The following is a 15,880-nucleotide window of genomic DNA, read 5'->3' as shown; positions in this document are numbered from 1 at the left end:
ATCCCCACAGTTTTCTGGCTGATGACATAGCCATAACATTATGTAATACTGACCTTGTGATTACTGCTACCTACACGGACAAGTGGTCAGCTGCAAGCACTGTCACACACACTGTTTTGTGCACACCACTTCTGTACCACCAAAAGTTGACACAGCAGGACTCACTTCCTGTTTTTCAGCAGACAGTACACTCACCGCTATCACCCCAGTTTACACTGCCGATGGCCCTGCAATGGCTCCTTTGAATCCAACAATGCAAGGCAATGCTGCCAACATGCTTCCCTCTTCAAACGCCATCACAAAGTGAGCAACATCAGTTTACACTGCCGATGGCCCTGCAATGGCTCCTTTGAATCCAACAATGCAAGGCAATGCTGCCAACATGCTTCCCTCTTCAAACGCCATCACAAAGTGAGCAACAATTAAAGATGCCACTGAGACTACTTCCTTGCCTGCTGACACCAACTGCAGCAACCCATTAGTCACACCACCAACATCGTGCTTTGAGCTTGACCTGCACTCCCCACTGCATCTTGCTAACTACAATGTGTCTTCGATTGTATTCATCATCACACAGTTGCTCACATCACTTCAAACATATGACACCCCTCCACAGCCTCTCCTCATGCACTCCACACTACAGGAGGGAAGGGAGAGGTTCTGTGGTGGCATAACATCTTTATCTCTGTAAATGAGGATTACTGCCCCATGAGACAGTAAGAGTTAGTATGCTCTGTACGTTCATGGTACTTACACGTGTTATGTGTACACGCTTACTACTAAATAGTGGGGAAATCATATCTCTACATTGTTTCACTGTTCTGCTAACACACTGCCTGTACCCCATTTCCCACAGGAGTTTCCACATCAAAACAGGTTTAATAGTGTGCTGGAACTTATGTCATGCCTCAGTTACATGATTCATAACATTTGGAACACATTCTCACACTTTCACAATAGACTCAGGCAGTTTGGGAGGGGAGGGGTAACTGGTGGTGACAGGAAGGGCATTCAGCCACCCTCTAACATACATGAAGCTGAAAAAAAAACATGCCAAACCTATCAAGTTACAAGAAAAGACCAATCAGAAGAAGGAGGAGGAGGAGGAGAAGACTTATCAGTACACATTTGCAAACAGTCCTGCTTCTTTCTTGAAACCAAATCAATGTTCACCATCTTCTGCTGGATTTTGGTATACTGCATTTTTTACTAGAATATGATTTCAGTTTTAATATTGGGAGATCACATAGTAACAGAAACATAAAATATTTATGTTACATACTATGCTGTGAAAAGTGGAATATGGTAGCAACACTTCAACTGTTCTGGCAAAGAAATTTAATCATATATGAAATTATAGTGCCAGTACTCAATTTTGGCACACTTTTATTTGTTGCCTCCAGACTATGTTTATACGGTTTCAATGCATATGTCTTCTCTGAAATTCATTTGTTTTTTCTTGTAAATGTGCAGGGAAAGAATGAAACCCAAAGACCAAATATATATCCATTTTTCTTCATATTTTCATTCAGAACGAAAATTCAGAAATAATTCAAGTGACTAGATTCAGTTTGATGCCTGATGTAAACAATGTTCATGCTGTTTACTTTGTTCATACAGATAACTACCTCTTCTGCTAATCTTTTATGTCTGAACTTTATTTTGCTTCATTTAACTAATAATAACAGAAACAGATATTAACAATTTATTTATTTATTTATTTACAGCTCAAAACATGTATTTAACATGCATGGGCAATGTTACAATAATTACATTTAGATTATTGATACACAATGTATATAGATTACATGCTATTAAGTAAAAGATCATTTAAGTATATGTAACATAGCATTCCTGAGGTCAAATCATGTCAGCACCATGCTGTATGGGCACTTCAATATAAGCCATTTTTTTAACTCATTTTTAAAAATTCTACCAGAAAGCTGTTTCAGGTTATTTGGCAGAGAATTATAAAATATTGCTCCCTTAATGAATGGGGTATAAGTTGTTAGATTCAATCTTCTGCTCACCATATGAAAGTCTGATTTGTGTCTTGTATCTTAATCATGGATTTCCATATTCATGTTTGTCACTTTTTTGTCTTTTTTCACTAATAATATTGATTGAAACATATATACTGCATAGATAGTCATAATATTAAAATTAATAAACAGGTTTTTGCATGAAGTTCTGGGTCTTACTTTTGCCATAGTTCTTACTACTCTTTTCTGCAATACAAATACCCTTCTTATATTGTATTGGCTACACCCACCCCACAATACAATTCCATAAGATAGATGGGGATACACCAACCCAAAATACGCTATTTTTATTGCTTCAATATCTAGGTCTTGAACTAATTTTCTTTGGTATATACAGACTAGATGTTATTTTACCAGAGTCGTGATCTATTTGCTGATTCCACGAAAGTCTGTCATCTATATATATCCCCAGAAATTTACATTCTGAACAGGTATTTTCCTGAATGTCCTCATTTACAACAGTATTTTTATTTGAGCCACTTGTCTTAAAATAAATTAAATTAGTTTTGTTAATATTGACCCTCAGGTTTTCTTTTTCAAAATGTGTTTGGGCTTTTTCAACAAAATTCTGTACCACTGAATTTAGGCCATCATTACTTCGTGCCCAGCAAACCCCAGAGGTGTCATCAGCATACGTAGTAACACAATGACTGGTGTCTAATACTTTTGGGAAATCATTCAGGTAGCGAATAAACAAGAAGAGGCCCAAGATAGAGCCTTGTGGCACACCAAAATTTATATTTCTTATCTTTGATATTCTTTTTTCGATTACCTCTCCATTATCATACACAACTTCTGTGCATTGTTGTCTATCTTTAAGGTAAGATTCTATTAAAAGCAACAGTTTCCCACTGACACCATTACAAGCAAGTTTACTTAAAAGAGTGCCATGATGGACTCTGTCAAACACTTTGGAAAGATCTAAAAACACTCCTGCCATTTTGTAACCCGTATTTATTTTATCCATCAGACAGTGTACAAACTGTACTGATGCAGATATGGTGCTCCAGCCACTTCTAAAGCCATGTTGGAAATCTCCTATTGAGTTATTCGTATTATAGTGCTCAATTAAGATTTCTAGCATTATTTTTTCAATTAATTTACCAAGCACTGAGGTTAAGGCAACTGGTCTGTAGTTCTGTGGTTGCTTTCTTTCCCCTTTTTATATAAAGGTTTAACTATAGCAAGTTTCAGTTTCTACGGAAACACACCTTCTACAAGTACACAATTTATTAGATGGACTAATGGTCTGGATAACTCACCCTTGCATTTTTTCAGGAGAAAGGAGAAAATTCATCCCATCCAGCTGATCTTTTATTTTTTAGGCTGTCAATTACTTGTGTTATGTCCCTGATGGTTACTGTAGGTAGCTTACAAGAGTCCTGTTCCTTTTCCATATCATATTTAAACTGCCTTTTCTGTTTCACGCAAGTATCATTTTCAATAGCGTCTGTAAAGTAATCATTAATTATATTGCTAACTATATAAGGATCAGAAAAATTATCATTATGTATACTTAACTCTATATTATTAATTTTAGTTTTTGAATCAGTGTTCCTCATATCATTAACTACTGCCCAGCACGACTTTGTGACACAATCAGAATTTCTGATCTGTTTGCTAATATGTTCTACTTTCCTTCTCCTTACTTCCTTGCGATACTCATATTTATATTTTTTATAATCCTCTTTATATGAATCAATCACAATATAAGTTCGTGCTTAGGAGTCAATGAATATATTATTGATGCACTTGCCAGTGGGCTCTTACAACAAAATTACATGCCATTTGCTAGACTCATAGGCCAGAAAATAGTATATGATTCCCCTGTTTGATGATTATCCTGCAAAATATTGAGCCTGAATGTTATAACATTAAATTGGATTTCAAGAAGCAAGCTGTGGAGAGACAAATGTTAAAGAAAATGATAACACCTCCTTGTTGCACATATGGGAAAAATAATTTCCAACATGATGAATATGTAATAAATGAAATTAATGATAAATTATTGATAATTATTGAAAATATGAGTTCAGTGATTGTATTCTGCAAAACACTTGCATTTATTCATACATATATATTAACAGTTTTTGAAATCCTACATGCATCTGTGCACTGCCTTTTTTAATGTCATTATGGTCATAATATGAAGCTGCCAATATTCATGGTTATGTATGATTTTGTAAATGTAACAGTAATCCCAAAATTTGTCATGACATTTCAGGTACTGCTCTTTCTAATAAACACTATTAACATAGATAACTAACGTCTCCTTTCCTTGCTATTAATACTCCAGGACCTCCACAGTTCATTTGGGACCCCCCCCCCCTCTCTCTCTCTTTTTCATTAATATTGAGTTATATAGTGTATATAAGCATATTGATTATATTAATAAACTAATCATAGTTTGAATTTTTCAGCACATGACCTTGCAGGCAGTGAACAAGGTGGTTTCAGTGATCCATATGTTCGACTCAGTCTTATGCCACCTGTAGACAACCGTAAAAGACAAACAGCCATTCACCGTCATGATCCAAATCCATTTTTTAATCAGCATTTCAAATTCCCTGTATCACACCAGGATCTACAGGAAAAAACACTTGTATTGCAGGTAATATTTTCCATCAATTAATAATAATTTAGATAAAAGCAATAATAATTGTGCTGACATGAAACAAATAAGTAAACACAGTGATATTCATTGTGGATTACTGTTATTTAATAATGAACAGGTAGCAGAAAAAATAGTGTACATTAGTTGATAACAGCAGCCAAAAATGCAAATATTTTGAAAGAGTTTACTTTTCTGCATAATTCATTCAATCCGTCATTGCGTTTCTTAGATTCCTTCACAAGCAGAACTTTCAGGAATATGAAACAATTCAGGATATACAAAAGTAAAAATGAAACTTCTGTTGAATCTGTTAATTTTAGTAACATTAAGCTATCACACACTGCTGTATACTATATGTGCTTATTTGTAATTCTGGCACTCCTGCAATGTGGAGATGAACTCAGAGAATGGTACTGATATTATCTGCATGACTCATAAATACAACTTTCACAGGCACAAGCCTTGGGGCCATGGCCAACATATCACATGATGATATCTGTTGGCCTTCTACTATAAATAAATACTCGTCATGGTGATGGGTGTATCGAGCACTTCATATTTTGTTACTAAGTACTATATATCTCAAAAACTGTTTTTACCTAACTTTCTGAATGTGGGCTTTGCTTTCAGAACTTTTTAGAGTGTTTGGTGGTGTGACTTTCATTCATTATGCTCGTGTTACTTGTGGTCATAAAGTTCACTTTCTACTCATTTTTGGCTGTTGACTTGGTGTCAATCTCGCTATCCATATCCATATTGTTAGTGGCAGTGTGACATGCCTAGTTGATATGAGGCTACAAAACTTAAGTGGCAAAGAGTTAGTGGCAAAGTGTCAGTAGTACATGATGGATGCAAAGTTTATTGAATTGTAGCTGAAGCAGCTGATTCTTCAACGCCAATTATCAACAGCAAATTTAGAGACTGTTTGAGATACGACAGAAAGAACAGAGCTACCTGCAGAAGTGCACAGCAGAGCAGGATAATGTTCCATTATCAGCATCAACACACTGAAACTTACACAAGCATTTTCAGCATCTACTTTTCTGGCATTTGCAATTTGAGGAAAAGTTGGAATAAATATCTACAATGATTTCTACTGTGTTGCAAGAATAGGAACATTTCTGACACACATGTTCAGTCTGCTTTGTTATTGTCTTCTATTTGTCAGAAACATGATCTGTGTCACAAACTATGACCACTCACAGAGGCTAGTTTCTTATCATTCAGTGTCTTGCGTAGTTTGTTCATTTCAAGATGTAACTGTACATTATGGTAGCTAGGCTAAATTTAGTCAGTGTCAGAAGACAATGAAACAGTCATATAAATCCTGATTGGCTGTGTGTCAAGTGGTGGGAGTTATGTCAGAATGGTCAGTGATGTGAAAATCCAAAGGCAGTGTTTAAAATAAATATTGAGTTTTAAAAAGATCTTTCTCATTACGGTATATCAATTGGGTATGCTCTCTGTAGAATGAAGGACCACTACACAATTAGGGTGGTCATGGAAGATGTCGTTTTGCAATGGGACAAAGTCCGAGAGAAATTAGGAGAGATAGGACAGGTTGCATGTCATAAATAGCTGGAGGCCAGAACCAGATAGAATGTTTGTACCTGGCCCAACACTGTGGCTGCATACTGCAGCCAACAGAAGATTTCCCTCTCACACTCCTTATTGGCTGTTCTGGTGGCATGTAGGGAATTCTTGGTCAGCATATTTTATGGGAACACTGCTTTTACTCCGTTGAAGAATATTTGAATTTATGAAGTGTTTTACATAAATACTTATGTATAAAGTGTATTACTGTAACCTTAAACACGTATGCCTAGAAATGACTTTCAGCTGTATACTTATAACTTGATTTATCCAATGTCTTATGCATAAGCTGCTTTGTAGACAACAGGACCAATAAATACAACAACAATGGTTCTCTGCTGAAATGACAATTCTACTCAGCACATAGGCCACAGACAAAAATTTGAGAGGAAGAAAATTTTGAATTAGCAACAAAAATTTATGATATCCCCCGGACCCAGATTGGCCAGGTGACCTGCACATTTTTTTCTCTCTGTAGAAGTTTTAGGGTATCTCATGCTTAAATATATGTTACTCTTACCTATGAAGCCCATGTTGAGTGCTTAATAGCTAAGGGTAACATGAGCAAGAAGTACCCAGAAAGTAGATTACCTTTTCACCTGCAGCAACAATGGGCAGGGTTAGCTTGGCGATGCAGATGTCTGAGCATTTGTCTGTTCAGTCAGCATCCAGTCATGTCAATATGAGGTTGGTGTCATTTTCTGTTATTTCCCGGTACAAGTTTTAAATGTGTGCCACAACTGGAAATCCCACTAGGTGGGAAGTGCTGTCAGTAGTAACATTTCTTTGTGGCTAAAAACCATAAACGATTTGAAATTTATCGGCAACTATGTGAAGTATATGGAAACAACATGATCACTGTGTATCTTGAAGTTTTCCCAGCGTATTGATTGGTCCATCATATTTCGGGCTTTCAGCCGGATCACGTTGACATCTTGACACGATATTTCGGCTAACAAACATGCAGCCATCTTCAGGTGAGTATGAGACTGAAGATTACTGGTGCGCGTCGTTCTATATATACCGAAAATTGGCGCGGCGGTGCCTGCGCAGTGGAGAAGGCTAATACCGCGCCCCCTATCTAATTTGGCGCGCTCTGCAGCAGAAGCGGGCTGCGCATGCATAGTGGTGTACCTACATTTGTGCTATCTGTCGTAAAGTGCCTTCACGCAGCTGAGGCGCGGTAGTCGAAAGTATAAAATCAATTTTCGTCAGCCGTCGCACTAGATGCAGACCAATGTCTCTGTGAAGCGATTAAATAAATTACAGGATCCCATGCTTTATCCATCTGAAAGCCGCCATCTCGATTAATAAGATCTTCTGCCAATCGTATCTCCACGGACTCCTTGATAATGGATTCCCAAAAAGATCTAGTTGTCGCTAAAATTTTTGTTCCACAATAATCCATGGAGTGTCCCGTCGAAATACAGTGTTCTGCTATGGCTGATTTGTTGGGTTGTAGTAGACGTGTGTTGCGTTCATGCTCCACGCATCTTTCCCGTACTGTGTGAGTAGTTTGGCCAATGTAGGATTTGCCACATTGACAAGGGATCTTATAAATACCCGCCTTCCTCAGACCCAGATCATCCTTCACAGAGCCAAGCAAAGCCGATATTTTCGTAGGTGGTTGGAAGATCACTTTAACACAATGCTTCTTTAAAATCCTTCCTATTTTAGAGGAGAGGTTACCCACATATGGAAGGAACGCCCTGGACCTGACCACCTCTTTGTCTTCTTCTTCTTGTTTCTCTTTACATTTCTTCTTTGTTATAGCTGTGCGGATTTGGCGTGTAGAATATCCATTCTCCCTGAAGACAGATTGCAAATGTTCTAATTCTTTAGGAAGGCTGTCCTTATCAGATACCACATGTGCCCGGTGCACCAGAGTACACAGCAAACCCATGGTTTGTGCAGGGTGGTGGCAGCTTGTCGCCTGCAAATACAGATCTGTGTGTGTGGGCTTCCAATAGACGGAGTGCCCCAAAGATCCATCGATTCTACGATTGACAAGGACATCCAGAAATGGCAGACATCTATCTTTTTCGACCTCCATAGTAAACTAAATATTCTTGTGGATAGAATTCAGATGTTTTAAGAATCCTGCCAGTTTTTCTTTTCTATGGGGCCAAACTACAAATGTGTCATCCACGTAATGCCAGAAGACTTTTGGTTTAAATTCAACCGACTCGAATGCCTTCTCCTCAAAGTCCTCCATAAAAAGGTTTGCTACCAGAGGGGACAAAGGACTGGTAGCAAACCTTTTTATGGAGGACTTTGAGGAGAAGGCACTCGAGTCAGCTGAATTTAAACCGAAAGTCTTCTGGCGTTACGTGGATGACACATTTGTAGTTTGGCCCCATAGAAAAGAAAAACTGGCCGAAATATGATGGACCAACATGATCACTGAAGGTGACAATGAAGCTGAACTGCAGGAGGGCTTGACTAACTGCTGAAAGTCTCAGGCAGCAGAATTTTATGGTAGTGGAATTTAAAAAACTTGCTTGTTGTTATGATAAGTGCCTAAATTTGTGTGAAGACTATGTTGGAAAGTAGTATTTAAGTATCACTTTCAAATGAATGAATCAAACATCATAAAAGATAAAAGATTACAAAGATTTACAATGATTAACTCTTTTTTATTGCAATACTGACCTTCACAGAGGCCTTAAGATGTTGATAAATGGTGTGGCTGCGATGGGGTGTCGTAAAATGGCCACAGGTGCTAGGTGACTGGGTTGCAGGGGGAGCAGTGAGCACAATTGTTAGTCTTGAATACTGGTACAACTATTATGAGCCTAGAGACTTGGAGATGCACATAGTATCCTTGAACTATGTTTAAAACATGAGGTTTGTGAAATTTTACATCTGAAAGGTATTTATGACATTTCTTGCTTGTTCAGTGGTGATATAGGCTAATTATTAATTGAAGTGTATGAATCAAGAACAGTTATTTGTAAAAATTGAAAAGAGCTCCCAAAAATGAAGACAAAGAAGGAGGAGGGAGGGGCATCTATCTCAACTTTCATCAAATGGTACATTCACATCAGAAAATGAAAAACCTTTTCTTTCTCAGTTACATGAGGATCCTATTAACCTGACTATATATCAGTATTTAAATAACTAAACCTAGCAAAATAAAAACATTTGTAAAAATGTGCATTTCAACATGGAGGAGTTTGTCATTACTGAAATTTAAAGAAAATAATAAAATATTTTATGTATCCTCACACTAAAATGAATTACTTCACAAACTCAACTCCTGTTTGCAGTACCGACTATGTTATAACTCTTAGGAGACCACTAAACTAAAGGTAAGTACTAGAGGTTGTATGCACTAGAGGTTTGTTAAGGTGAGAGGAAGCAAGCTCCATGTGCCCTCACGAGACAGGTCTTTAGTACTCTCACGAAAAACAGGTAAGTTCACTTCTAGATAAATCAAACACTTTTTAGACTTCTAATGCCACTGTAATTGTATCTAGGTATGTAAAAGTAACAGAATAATAGTTGTTGAAAGTACATGAAAATTGTTAAATCACATAATATTTGAGCAAAGTCAGTATCCTGGCAATAACTAAGGACTAGTTTCTGTCTAAGAAGACTGTCACTTATTCACACTAGATAACATCAATAGTTATTCAGACCAAATAATATCAAAAACATAACATCAACCCTGATGTTTTAGTTATAAGTGAACACTGGTACACAGATGAACTAATTAGTGTATGTACATCACTTTCCATGATCTTTTGCCCTGCCTTCAGTAGAAAAGAGAAACATGGTGGTGGGGTAGCTATCTTTGCAGCCAGTGGTAGTAATTATATTGTAATAGATGTAAGTGCTTTCAGCATTGAGGGTGTAATAGAACAGCAGCAATTAATTATAAGTGGGGGAAAGAGAACTTAATTATTATAGGCCTATACAGACCTGCATCTGGTAGCCAAGATAGTTTCTTTGATGTTCTTAATTACCTGCTTGTTGACATTGACAGTAAACACTGCAATAAAAATGGGTGGGTTAACATAATACTAACTGGAGATCATTGACTTGCTGTCCAATGACTCTGTATCTAAAAAACTAATGCTAATACTAGCTCAATTTCACTTAACATATCTGATAAACGAGCCCACTAGAGAGGTCAATAGTGTAAAATCATGCATTGACAACATTATAACTAACATGTCCCACTTTACATGCAGTGCATCAGTTCTGAAGCTTGCCATTTCTGATCACCATGCAGTACAGGTATTGATAGAAGCTGAAAATCTTCTTGTCAATAGAAAAGAGAAACAATATGTGACAAAAAGAATCACCAATGACGACAACGTCAAAGATTTCAACAGTTTCCGGAAAAGTTTACAATGGGGTGAAAAAAACAGCATTACTTTCAGTGATTTTTCATCAGATTTTTGTTATTGCTTCAATGTCTCATGTCCAGAAATGAGCTTTACAGTAAATGACTGCAAAAAGATACAAACAAATAACTGGATAAATCATGAAGTAAAAACAGCAAGAGAGAAACTTAGACTTTTCCAATATGCAATGATAAATAATAACAACAATAATAGACTAAACGTAGAATTTAAGAACTATCAGGATTACTATAAAGATCTTCTGCTAGAAACTAAAAGTAAATATGTAGCCACAATGTTAAGAAACTCTACTAACACAAGTTTAGCTGTTTGGAAAGTAATAAATAGCTTTAGAGATTGTAAGGACAGATCAACAAGTGATTTTACTATAAACCATGAAAGGCATATCATGAAATGTCAATGTCAGATTGCAGATGTTTTTAATGAGTACTTTTCTTCTGTTGGAAAATCTGTCAATGACCATTTTAAGAATCTTCAGCATAGATATAGGGGCATTCCAATCACACAAAGCATATACTTAGCCCCAAGCAATAACAAGGAAGTCAAAAACATAGTAATGTCATTAAAAAATACAAAATCAGCAGGCTATGATGGATTGTCTATGAGTTGATAAGATGCATAGACAACATATCTGATGCCATGGCCACAGCAGTAAATGATGTAATTGGATCAGGTTGTTTCCCAGAAAGTCTAAAGACAGCACAAGTAACCCCAATTTACAAGAAAGGTGATAAATCCAAAATTTAAAACTACCGCCCCATCTCAATCTTACCTGCATTTTCTAAGGTAGTCGAGAAAGTTATTTATACTAGACTAATGACATTCCTGAGTCAATACAATTTAATATTTGAAAATCGGAATGGCTTTATGAGAAACAAGTCAACATCAGTAGCAGCAGCACAATTAATAGACAAAATAATAGCGGCCATAGAGAACAAGGAGTATGTAACTGGAGTGCTCTTTGATCTAGAAAAAGCTTTTGATTGTGTCAACATCACCATATTATTTGACAAGCTGTGGAACCTGGGTATCAGAGGAACTGCCTATGAGCTAATAAAATCGTATATGAGCAATAGAAAACAATTTGTCTTGCTTAAAACAAACAGTGGGTCTTACAAATCTAAAATTACTGATATCAAATATGGAGTGCCTCAAGGTTCTGCCTTGGGACCCCTTCTTTTCTTGATTTATGTTAATGATGTACAGTCTTGTTCTCCTAACTGTACAAAAATATTGTATACAGATGACACATCAATAGTGCGTAAACACAAAGACTATGAGAGTCTGGAGATACTGTGCAACACTGTAACTAATGATATATCTAAAAAGAAAGATGATGAGACTTACCAAACAAAAGCGCTGGCAGGTCGATAGACACACAAACAAACACAAACATACACACAAAATTCAAGCTTTCGCAACAAACAGTTGCTTCGTCAGGAAAGAGGGAAAGACGAAAGGATGTGGGTTTTAAGGGAGAGGGTAAGGAGTCATTCCAATCCCGGGAGCAGAAAGACTTACCTTAGGGGGAAAAAAGGACAGGTATACACTCGCACACAAACACATATCCCAAATGTGTTTGTGTGCGAGTGTATACCTGTCCTTTATTCCCCCTAAGGTAAGTCTTTCCGCTCCCGGGATTGGAATGACTCCTTACCATCTCCCTTAAAACCCACATCCTTTCGTCTTTCCCTCTCTTTCCCTCTTTCCTGACGAAGCAACCGTTTGTTACGAAAGCTTGAATTTTGTGTGTATGTTTGTGTGTCTATCGACCTGCCAGCACTTTTGTTTGGTAAGTCTCATCATCTTTCTTTTTAGATATATTTTTTCCACGTGGAATGTACCCCTCTATTATATTCATATCATTAGTGTAACTAATGAAATAGTCATATAATAGAGGGAAACATTCCACGTGGGAAAAATATATCTAAAAAGAAAGATGATGAGACTTACCAAACAAAAGCGCTGGCAGGTCGATAGACACACAAACAAACACAAACATACACACAAAATTCTAGCTTTCGCAACCAACGGTTGCCTCGTCCCCCTCTTTCCTGATGAGGCAACCGTTGGTTGCGAAAGCTAGAATTTTGTGTGTATGTTTGTGTTTGTTTGTGTGTCTATCGACCTGCCAGCGCTTTTGTTTGGTAAGTCTCATCATCTTTCTTTTTAGATATAATGAAATAGTCAAGTATTTTAATGAAAGCCATCTAAATGTAAGTGCTTCAAAGACTGCAATGATGGAATTTAACACAAGGAAACAAATAGAATTTGACATGAAATTATCCATAGGAAATGACATTGTAAAAAAGGAAAAATGGACAAAGTTCTTGGGAATTACAATCCAGGATAGCCTCAAATGGGACATGCATATTGATTCCTTAGCATGTAAGCTGTCGAAGAATGTGTTTGCTATAAATATGATTAGCAAATATTGTAAGGACATGTGTGTACTAAAAACTGCTTATCATGCCCTATTTTCATCAAACTTAAACTACGCTGTAGAAATATGGGGTGCAACAACTCAAGCCAACCTAAGTACATTATTAATACTACAGTAAAAAGTTATCAGAATTATTTTTGGTGCCAAACCTCGAGAATCATGTTGGAATCTGTTCCCAAAATTAGGTGCGCTTACCATTATAGGTGTATACATATTGAAAGTTACATTGCTTGTGAAAACAATAAATCCAAATTTTACCTGTGACCTGCACCAGTACGATACAAGGTAAAAGTTCAGATACCATGTAAATAGCCACAGAACAGCTTTATATGAAAAAAATTCACTTCATGCTGGGCTGAAGCTAGCCAATGCCCTACCAAAAAGTCTCACAACCCTTCCTACTAACAAATTAAAAGATCAGCTAAAAAGAATTCTAATTGAAAACCCTTTTTATTCCCTAGATGAGTATTTTATCTGTATGAAAAGTGCTTCATAAGTATGTCAATCTCATAGTTTTAAGTAACCTACAACTAATATAATGTTGATAAAAACAATATTTGTAATATTGTGATTGTATACTACCAAATGTAAAATCCATCAAAATGTAAAATTTATTAATACAAACAAATCTTTAGTTTTGTAATTTATAAGCTGACGTATTCAGAAGAATAACCTGTATGATGTCCTGAAACTGTATTACTTCTAGGGATTGTATTTGATTATTCAATGTTGAATAAATATTATTATTATTATTATTATTATTAAAAACATTATACATACCTTCTGGTATGAAGCTTTGTTAAGGTTTTTTCTAAGTCCGTGACCATGGGTGATGTGTCATCTATAAATAGCGTGTTTCCGGTAGCTGACGCACAGTCGGCAGCATGCCTCGTCACAGGGTACATCATGTCTTTCCATGGAGGCCTACGATTTACAAGTCTATTTTGGATAACTCAATCTCAGACACTGGAAAATACGTTAGATAATAATGACCTACTCTTCTACATAGGGCACATAAATTAATAAGTTCTGCAATACCTGTGTACACAGGCACATTTGGAAATTTAAGGGAAGGTGAGGGGCATTATCCAGCCACAAAAACTTATTATTTAAATTTTAGTATTACTGTTGGCTGAAACAATCATAATACATAATCAAAAAGGCAGCTTTTCTCACAAGGCCTTATTGTTTTACAAAAAAATACAATAGCATTGAAAAATTGTAAAGTGAAATTTGTGCATTAGTCACCCATAATTATCTTAAGTTCCATGCAAGCGGCAACGTGAGTAAAGGATAAAAATTAGGAAAATAATTACAAATTTCATCTTCCAGGAGCTTTATTCATTATTGTCAGAAGGGTAATGTTTGAATGGGATCTTGCAAGGGGAGGCACAAAACTTTTCTCTATATCTTTCTTCATGTACCGAAACAAATCCTGCAACTGCTCCTAGCAGGAGTATGGAAACAATGAAGACACAGAGAACAGAACTCTGTGCTGACAATATGTTATATGGTGGTTAACAGAGTTGCACAGCATTTAAACTGTTGTGACACTGCTCATTCACACTCAACAATGGCAGAGAGGAAAGCGGGGCTCATGACACATTACACAGTACAGTGGGCACCACAAAGATTCCTGCCAATGTGCTAACTCATCATGCCTGTGAAAATGCACTGGCTGCAACATATGCTAGTGAGCTATGCACACTGTGAAATCTCCCTTTCTGAATTTCACATATGATTGCTGGCAGTGTGACTCAATAGATTAGTATTGGGTCTTAATGTCTTTTAAACTGTTCTGGTGCATAAAGGGTGGGTAATGAAAACAGAACTCACTACATGAGGGTCTAGGATTTGATTCCATTGTAGAGGTAATAGAAGGAACTGGCTGATTTTTAGAAATGGCCTGGGAAGATGTGACTACCTGCTCATTTCACAGTGGGTTTTCTGTAAATGAAAAACATTGCACTTTTCTTTTTGGTTCACATGCATCTCATAGAACTGAATACAGGAGTTCACAGGAGACAGACATATATAGAGGTTGGGTTCAGAGGTTACAAGTCATGGCAGGAGATGAACTAATTTCTATTTCATGTAGACAGCAGTTTAGAGTGCTTTATGATAATAAAGTATAATATAATTGCCCCTCCCTGCCCGAGCCTCCTCTTTACCCCCACTATCCATGGATAGCTTCTCCCATCAGGCATAGTTGGCTTTAAGCAGTTTGGCCCCTGCAGCCAGAGGTAGTGGTCATGTGTGTTTGAGTTGTGCTTGTGAAATTTATAGCTGTCTTTTTGTTGTGCCTATCTGCAACTCAACATCTCCTCTGCATTGTTAATAGAAATCCATCCTGTCATAATACTGCTATTATTCCATTCTGAATTTTCAACTGATTAATATAACTGGATAGATTAAAAAATCTACTCACCAAGCAGCAGCAGGAGAAAACACTCATAAAAGTTAAGGAAATGTGCAATCATTCAGAGCCAGTGGCTCCGTCTTTCAGCAGAAGGTTGATGGGTAAAGAAGATGGATGAAGGAAAAAGACTGTTGAGGTTTAGGAAATGGGGAGAATTACTGAAAAATCAACCAGAACTCTGGCCCTGAGGAAACATACCACACATGATGAGAAGGAAGGATATGATATTTTTTAAAAATTATTAGCTTTGTTGGTAGATTATTAAGATAAAAGAATTTTAGTTCTGGGAGTGAATTTTTATATGACAAGGGCATAGTTGTATCTTAACTTTTATTCATGTGGCTCATGAAGCAGCAAGATAAAGAGCAGTCCTATGTTTTATCATTACTGCCTTCCAGT

At 36.8% G+C, this 15,880-nt stretch overlaps 1 protein-coding gene across 1 annotated transcript in view; it reads left to right on the top strand.

Moving 5' to 3' along the window:
* The window catches only part of LOC126176390 (synaptotagmin-5), a gene marked incomplete at its 5' end in the record, with an annotated part of 216,406 nt that overhangs the window by 116,401 nt on the left and 84,125 nt on the right, over positions 1 to 15,880 (top strand). Inside the window, one exon of the mRNA XM_049923547.1 lies at positions 4,463 to 4,653. Within this exon, the coding sequence (XP_049779504.1) occupies positions 4,463 to 4,653 (191 nt within the window). The remainder of the gene's footprint in view (positions 1 to 4,462; positions 4,654 to 15,880) is intronic.

This window comes from Schistocerca cancellata, chromosome 3 (assembly GCF_023864275.1).
Source record: "Schistocerca cancellata isolate TAMUIC-IGC-003103 chromosome 3, iqSchCanc2.1, whole genome shotgun sequence".
NCBI classification, from domain to species: domain Eukaryota; kingdom Metazoa; phylum Arthropoda; class Insecta; order Orthoptera; family Acrididae; genus Schistocerca; species Schistocerca cancellata.
The sequence above is the reverse complement of the archived record's forward strand: the minus strand, read 5'-3'. Positions and strand labels throughout refer to the sequence as shown.